Source organism: Mus caroli, chromosome 4, assembly GCF_900094665.2.
Source record: "Mus caroli chromosome 4, CAROLI_EIJ_v1.1, whole genome shotgun sequence".
NCBI lineage: Eukaryota > Metazoa > Chordata > Mammalia > Rodentia > Muridae > Mus > Mus caroli.
Window position 1 is genome coordinate 81329731 of NC_034573.1, and position 8035 is coordinate 81337765.

Genomic DNA, 8035 nt, shown 5'->3' on the forward strand with positions numbered 1-8035 from the left:
TTTCTGTTGGGCACATCATTTCGTCACTACAAGAACATTCTCTAAGTTACAAAAGTAGGAATAAACTATCGCTTATTAAAGGATTTTTTAAAAAAGCAAACTTTAAACTGCTTTGTTATTTTGTTTCAACTGGTGGTTATGCACTTTCAGGGGGAAAAAAATCCAGTCAGGAATCAAGGTGTACTAGAAAGCAGTTGTACAGTGAGCAGAGCCAGTTAATGAGGAGCAAATAAAAAGCACACACTGGGGCTTTCTGTATCAGGGAGGGGGAAACAAGGGCTGAAAGGCAGAAAGATGGGGTTTGGGATAGCAGGGAGATACAGGGAGTCTATCAGAGACAAAGCTGTGTGTCAACATAAGTACATAGTTATATATCATCCATACTACCATTATAGATGGCACACTTTATATATGTAATTATAAATATAATTTTATCTGTAATCCCACTTTCAGTTTCATTCTAGGACACAGATTCCTATATGAAGTATTTATCACCCATCAGTTCTTATTGAATATTCAATTAAATGATTAATATCTAATGTCCAGTGTGTCTAGTGACCAAGATGCTCAGGTAATAGTGACAGACAGCAAGAGCTTTCAAACCTTCAATGTCTGTCATTTTCCATTTGCTCTTTCATGAAATGTCTTTAAATTTTTCATTTACTCTTTTCTGAGGTGTTGGTTTGATGGCTGAAGTCTCCAATGTTGTCTTATTTCTCTTTTTCTACTTTCCAAGAAAGAAAACCCTGATGTTGGTTTGTGGCACTAAACCGAAAATATGACATCACTGAAAATAAAAGCTAAGAAAGGGACTGATATGTCATCTAAACAACAAAGTAGTAGCAACAGTATTAGCTAATACAGTATGGTGGACAAGTCTATAATAATCAAATAAAATAATGTTATGAAAGTGTTTTCTAATGATCTTCAGGTTCAATGCAATCCAAACAACAATATTTCTCCCAGAAGTATTACTTTTAAAATGTATATGGAACCATGTGGATATCAAAGAAACTAGTATTATTGTATTCATAATGTAACAATACCTGATTTCAAACTATAGCTTACATCTAATAGAAAGTCATTCCACTGGCCAGCCCTTACCACAGAAAGATTTTGCAGTCTACTCCAATAAACACAGAGACCCACAACTGCTCACTGAGCAGAAAATAGAAGGCTGATTACATGACCTCAATGATCATTGCAGAAGAGAGAGCAGAAAATTTGAAAGAGATAGAGACAGTAGATGACTACAGTAAAGCTGAGTTTATGGACACAACATGACACAAGTGATCTGAGAGTGGCTGTGACTGAGTGAACATGACCAAGTCAGACAAAATATCGGCTTGGAAAATGGAGGCAGTTCCACTGGTAGCTGAGGAACTATAGAAACTGGGGGAGGGAGATTTAGTTATCCTCAGGGCTGGGGCCCCTGAGAGAGGCTACCCATGATCCAGAAGATGGCACTGTACCATGCAGAACTAGAGGACCAAGAAGAAGGAGCAAATGGAGTCTAAGAAGCAGGAGGAAAAGGAGAAAGATGGTGATGATAAAGGGGAGGAGGAAGAGGAGGAGGACTAGGACAAGAACTAGAAGAATGAGGACAAAGAGAGAACAAGGAGGAACAGAAAGAGAGAAAAGCCCATGAAATTCAGTGTGAATAGTAGTGTTTGAAATAATTAATTTTAAGGGCATATCACTCCCCTGGTAGGATTTATTCTAAGAATTGGTTCTTGGGGCTATGAATGTGGTTAAACCTTCATTCTTCTTGCTTGGCTTGTTTGTCTGTGCTACTTAGGCATGCTGTCATTTTTGTTGACCTATTTTTGTATTGCTGTACATAATCTCACTCATATTTAGGAACCAAAACAGTTAAACTCATCAAAGTTGAGAGTAGATGGTGGGTACCAGAGGTCAGGGAAGTCAGATGGAAGATTACTCTAGGGAATAATGGGTCAAAGAGGACTGAGACACAACATGATGTGAGCAATACTCTCTAGCTTTCTACCTCATAGCACATATTTAGAAGATACCATATACTGGAGAGAAAGTAGAGGCAAAGCTTTAGGGTTTGTCTGAATGCTGTGCAGTGTACATGTGTATGCAGCATGATCCTTGGACACAGTCCATTTGTACAATTGTAATGGTGTTTAATACTGTTAGGAACACTGGAGAAATTTGAAGAGATACAAAATTAACATGTAAAGTGTTTTATAAAGCAAATTTATTTGAACACACAATTATTTTAATTATATATGATGGTTTGCTACATTAAAGAAAATATAAGACCACAGGACTGAAAACAAATACTTTAAATTATTTAAGGAAATAAATAAATAAGTAAATAAATAGACATGACAACATTACAAAACATGTTTTTACATGCAGAAAAACTTTGCTCAGTTTTGCTGGAACATCTAGGCTGGTTGATTGTATTCATACAAAAATAAATGAGAGTTTTTAAAGGAGAGCTTATGAAGAGAGATAGAGTCCTCATTCAGGAGAGTCCTCTCCACTTTGTCTCAGTACTCATTCCTTCTCCTCACTCAGTCTTGCCAGCAACTTGGCTGAGGAAGACAGGGCTCTCCAGACTTCTGCTCTGACCACCTCCCAGGCACAGGGGCTGTGTTTCTTCTCTCTCAGGTACACAGTGATCCTGTGGAAGTATTTCCTCACAGCCAGCAGGGAATCTTCCTGGGTCAGGGGGGGTGCCTGTATCTCTACCTGCTGCATCAGACAGCCTTGCAGGTCATTGAGCTGATGATGGACGTCATTGCAGAATGAGTCTAGGAGGGTTGCATTCCAAGCAGCAGATGAATCCTTTGATGTGAAGAGGTTCAGGATCTGCTGCGTCAGCTCACTCAGGACAGGGATGGCTTGAGCCTTCTGGATCTGCTGGGAATCCACCTTCTCCAGGGGGAATCTAAAGTTCTTTCTGTCCTTCAGGCAGGAGAGAGGGGAGAGTCTCCTCATTTGTACCAGGAGGGTCAAGGCTCTCTTGTTGCTGAGGTTATGAGTTTGAGGCAGGTCACATCCTAGAGAGCAGGTTGACCAGTAGCTCATCAGCAGCAGGGCCATCAGGAAAACACAGAGCCTAGCCATTGTGGATCTTGCAGATGCTGTTTGTCTTCTGGGCTGTTTGGTTCTGAACCTTTTCCTCTAGATTCTCTGAAGACCATCCTGGGTGGATGTGTCTTAAATAGGGCAAACACTGTTTTCATTTTCTTAATGTCCTCCTCTCTCTTTCCACTTGTCTTTTCACTTTCTTTAACTCATTTTCTGCTTCTGTATGGGCATTTTTCTAATTTGTTTTGGTTGTCACTCCTGCTTCCTCTTTCTCTGCTACCCTCTGAAAGTTGTTTTATAGGTTTTCATTTTCTGATTAGAATTTTCATTAATTATTACACCACAGGTAAACATTGTTTGTCTGAAATTTACACATCTGTTTTAACAACAACAACAACAACAACAAAAATCCCTGTAAAAGTTTCCTATAAAAGGCTTTGAAATTCATTTTACAATTAATTTTTGTTTCATTTATATCATTTACAAAATGTTTAAATCATAATGTAGGCACAATAAAAAATTTCTAAATTAAAATATGTTGAAATAATGGTATACTTTAAATTATTCCAATATTAAATTTAAAGTTTTAAATTTTAGTTCTTCATTTTGCCTTCATTAAGTGTTATATAAATTTATATAAAAGGTTAATTTAATTATCACTGTATTTCAGCTGTTTATTCCACGATTGTCATGCAATCCTCTGGGCCCAATATATAAAATGGTTTGCTGTTCAAACTTGATGAGCCAAGTTTGATTCCTGGAACTCCTGGTTACAGTAAAGATCAAACACCTGTAAGGTGGCCTCTGATCACAACATTCAGAACATTGCAGGCTTGTGCATGCTCTCTCTCTCTCTCTCTCTCTCTCTCTCTCTCTCTCACACACACACACACACACACACACTCACATCCTCACTTATTTGTGACAAAGATACCTCTTGTGTGCTGTGAACCTCTTTCTGCATTTTTCATTGACATATTGAATTTTTCAATACTAAGATATCTTTTTTATCTTTATAGGACCTCTTCACTGATTTTCTCTTTCATTGCATGGTTACTTATTTGATTTTATTTGCTATATTTGTACATGATCTTGTAGCTACCTGTGTTTCTGACTATTGCTTTCAAATCTTTTTCAAGTAATTCAGCTTTTTGTCTTTACTCTCAGAAATCTCCCAGACTCTTGTACTGCCAGGACTCCAAAGGACCCAACAATTGAAATATAGACTGATTTATAATCCCACTTTACATTGATTACCACCCCAGGGTCTGCTGAGAGACCCTCATTTTCTTCCTTTCCTTTCTCTTTTCTGTCATTTAATATGGTTGAAAACAAAACACAACTACTCATACTTCTTTCCATCTCATTAAACTTAAAAGAACAACAACAACAAACTCTTCCTGACTCATTTCACTTCCTGTACAATCTCCCTTTTATTCATTTTCAAGATCAATATAATTATTTGCCACCTTTCTTTTCTGAAAATCACTATAGCTATTAGTTTTTCAAACACAAATATGGTAAAAAATAAAAAAAGACAATGAAGCTATTTTACAAGGTTTTTCTTCTCAATAGAGTTGTCATTGACCATTACAACACAGATATTCAACCAACAATTAAAATTTTCATACCTATGTCCAGATCAATTTTATCAGTGTATTTAAAAGTTACTGAATTTCCTATTACAATCAATTTTTGTTTTTATTTATATCAATTGCATAATTATTTAAATTATAATCTATTGTATATTGCTAATTAAATTTTTCTAAATTTGAAATATTGTTTTAATGACACTTTAAAAATTTCAAACATTTAAAGGCTAAGAATAATTTTCTTCCAATTTCATGTATTAACTTAATTAGTTAGTTATATAAAATACTAATTTAATAATCATTTTTATTAGATCTTCATCTAATGATTTTTATGCCATTTTTGAGGGCTCATTGAGTAAACCATTTTGCATATCTTGGCCCACAACTTAGTCAGAAGCATACTGCTGTCCAGCATTCCATTAGGCAATCATAGCCAAGACCCCTCCATAACCCTCCAACACACTTTAGAGCCAAGCCAGTTCACCCAACAGCCCCTCATCCTGTCTCCCTTCCCCAGCCACAACATAGGCAGAAGCTCCCTGTCCTACCAAAGGCCATGCTGGCACCTGACACTCCAGAATCCACACCTGTATCCAGAACTCCCTAGGCTATGCCAGATATCAGAACTCCAGAAATCCAGAACCTCAGAGGCAATGTTGGCACCCAAAAACCCAGCAGAGACAGAGACTTGGTCACCAGAACCACAGGACCCTCAGGCCAGAAGAACAGAAAGGAAACAAGGGAAAACCATCCATCCAATGCAGATAAGCTCAGAAAACAGTGCTTAAACATAATATTACCTCAAACCCATAGGAATAGAGGCCACCACAACAACCCAATCAACAACATCCAGGGCAATATCACATCACCAAAGCCTAGCTATCCTACTATAGCAAGGCCTGGCTATTCCAACACAGCTGATGCACAAGAAAATGACCTAAGGCCAATTCTATGAAGATAATAGAGACTCTCAAAGAGGAAATTAATACATCCCTTAAGGAAATCCAGTAAAACACAATGAGAGGAATGCAGGAGTCCATTCAGGAAAGCCAAGAAAGAAATAGTCATGGAGGTAAAGTAAATGGCTCAGACCTGAAAATGGAAATAGAAACAATAAGGAAAACACAAACTGAGGGACTCTTTGAGATGGAAAATCTAGCTAAAGTAACAGAAACTACAGATGCAAGCACCACGAAAGTATACAAGCAATGGAAGAGAGAGTCTCAAGCGTGGAAGGCACCATAGAAGAAACTGATGCATAATTCAAAGAAAATGCTAAATCTAAAAATTTCCTGACACAAACATCCATGAAATCTATAAAAATAATGAAAATATCTATCTTTAGAATAATAGGAATGGGAGGAGAAAAAGCCCTTCTCAAAAACCTAGAAAACATATTTTTATCTGTTTATTGATTCTTTGTGGGTGTCACATCATACACCCCAATCCCACTTATCTCTTGTTCCTTTGTATCTGTCCTCTACCTTTGTGATCCCTCCAAAAGAAAATTAAAAAAACAAAAAATAAAATATAAACAAAACTAAACACTGTCTCATCACAGAATCTGTAATGTATCATTTGCCCCACTGTGTATACATTTTTCCACAGATGTTTACTTGCAACTGTTCATTGCAATGAGTCATTTATCTGGTTTAAGGCCTCTGGTTTCCTCTACACCATCAGTACTGAGTGCTCCACAGGACTCCTCTCAGATATGGTGTGGCTACCCTGTATCATGGAGATCCTACAGCTTTGAATCTGCAGGACTGCTGCTTTCCAGAAGTTCATAGATGAGGTAGATGTTGGAGTGGGTCAGCCAAAGCCTTGAATCTGGACGTAGGTAATAGGTGTGTTGGTCAGCCTGCCAGCTCTCCCACACCCACACCAGCAAGGTGAGCTGTCCAGCATTTTCCAGACTAGCTCACCCCGTGCTGCAGCCTGCAAGAGGCAGGGAAAGCTCTCTTGTTTATGACCTGAAGCCAGCTCACCTGCACCCACACCACCAGAGCCAACTCCACTGTGCTGTCCTGATGAGGTACCAAGAAACTCTCAAGTGCTGCAGCCAGTTAGGGGGCTAGCCCAGCTCTCGTGATTTCAGGGATGGCTGATCTGTGCCTTTGCCATCGGGGCCAGCTCTATTCTGCTACTGAGGGGAGGCACAAGTGTCATTCTCCTGAGGGCTGCACCAGTGAGGGGCATGGCCTGCTCTCCAACTCTCCTGGCCCCAGGGCCAACTCTTCCATCTGCTGCAGGTGGCAAAGGGCAAGAAGATATCTAAACAGAGACACAGTGAAATTAGCAGAAGATATGAACCAAGTGGATTTAATAGATATTTATAGAAATTTTATCCTAAAACAAGAGAATATACCTTTTTTTTCTCAGCATCTCATGGTACCTTTTCCAAAATTGACCATATAATTGGTCACAAAACAGGCCTCAACAGATATAGGAAGATTGAAATGACCTCATGCATCCTATCAGATGATCACAAACTAAGGCTGGTATTCAATAGCAACAAAAACCACAGAAAGTCTACATACACATTGAAGCTGAACAATGCTCTACTCAATGATGACTTGGTCAAGCAAGAAATAAAGAAAGAAATGAAAGACTTTCTAGAATATAATGAAAATGAAGGCACATCATACCAAATCTTATGGTACGCTATGAAAGTAGCGCTAAGAGAAAAAAATCATAGCTCTAAGTGCCTCCAAAAAGAAATTAGAGAGAGTATGCTCTAGCAGCTTGACAGCACACCTCAAAGCTCTAGAACAAAAAGAAGCAAATACACTCAAGAGGAGTCGATAGCAGGAAATAATGTAACTCAGGGCTAAAATCAACCAAGTAGAAACAAAAAGAACTATACAAAGAATCAACAAAACCAAGAGCTGGTTCTTTGAGAACATCAACAAGGTAAATAAATCCCTAGCCAGACTAACTAGAGTGTACAGAGACAGTATCCAAATTAATAAAATCAGAAACGAAAAGGGAGGCATAACAACAGAAACAGAGGATATTAAAAAAAAATCATTAGATCCTACTATAAAAGCCTATACTCAACAAAACTGGAAAATCTGGATGAAATGGACAATTTTCTATGCAGATACCAGGTGCCAACGTTAAATCATGATCAGATAAACCATTTAAACAGTCACATAACCCCTAAAGAAATAGAATCAGTTATCAAGAATTTTCCCAACCTAAAAAAAGCCCAGGACCAGATGGGTTTTGTGCAGAATTCTATCAAACCTTCAAAGATCTAATTTCAATACTCTTCAAAGTATCCCATGAAATAGAAACAGAGGGAACACTATTTGTTCTATGAAGCCACAATATGCTTATACCTAAATCACACAAAGTCCCAAAAAGAAAGAGAA

The 8035-nt window shown here is 38.1% G+C and overlaps 1 protein-coding gene across 1 annotated transcript; it reads right to left on the reverse strand.

Moving 5' to 3' along the window:
* Positions 1-2529: 2529 nt before the first annotated feature.
* LOC110293074 (interferon alpha-12) lies at positions 2530-3102 on the reverse strand. The gene has a single exon (XM_021160843.1). It carries the CDS (start codon positions 3100-3102, stop codon positions 2530-2532), a length of 573 nt encoding a protein of 190 aa, XP_021016502.1.
* Positions 3103-8035: the final 4933 nt, after the last annotated feature.

Excerpts from the sequence above, each read along its gene's own strand:
- LOC110293074 (XM_021160843.1), bottom strand. The coding sequence starts at position 3,102 with ATGGCTAGGCTCTGTGTTTTCCTGATGGCCCTGCTGCTGATGAGCTAC.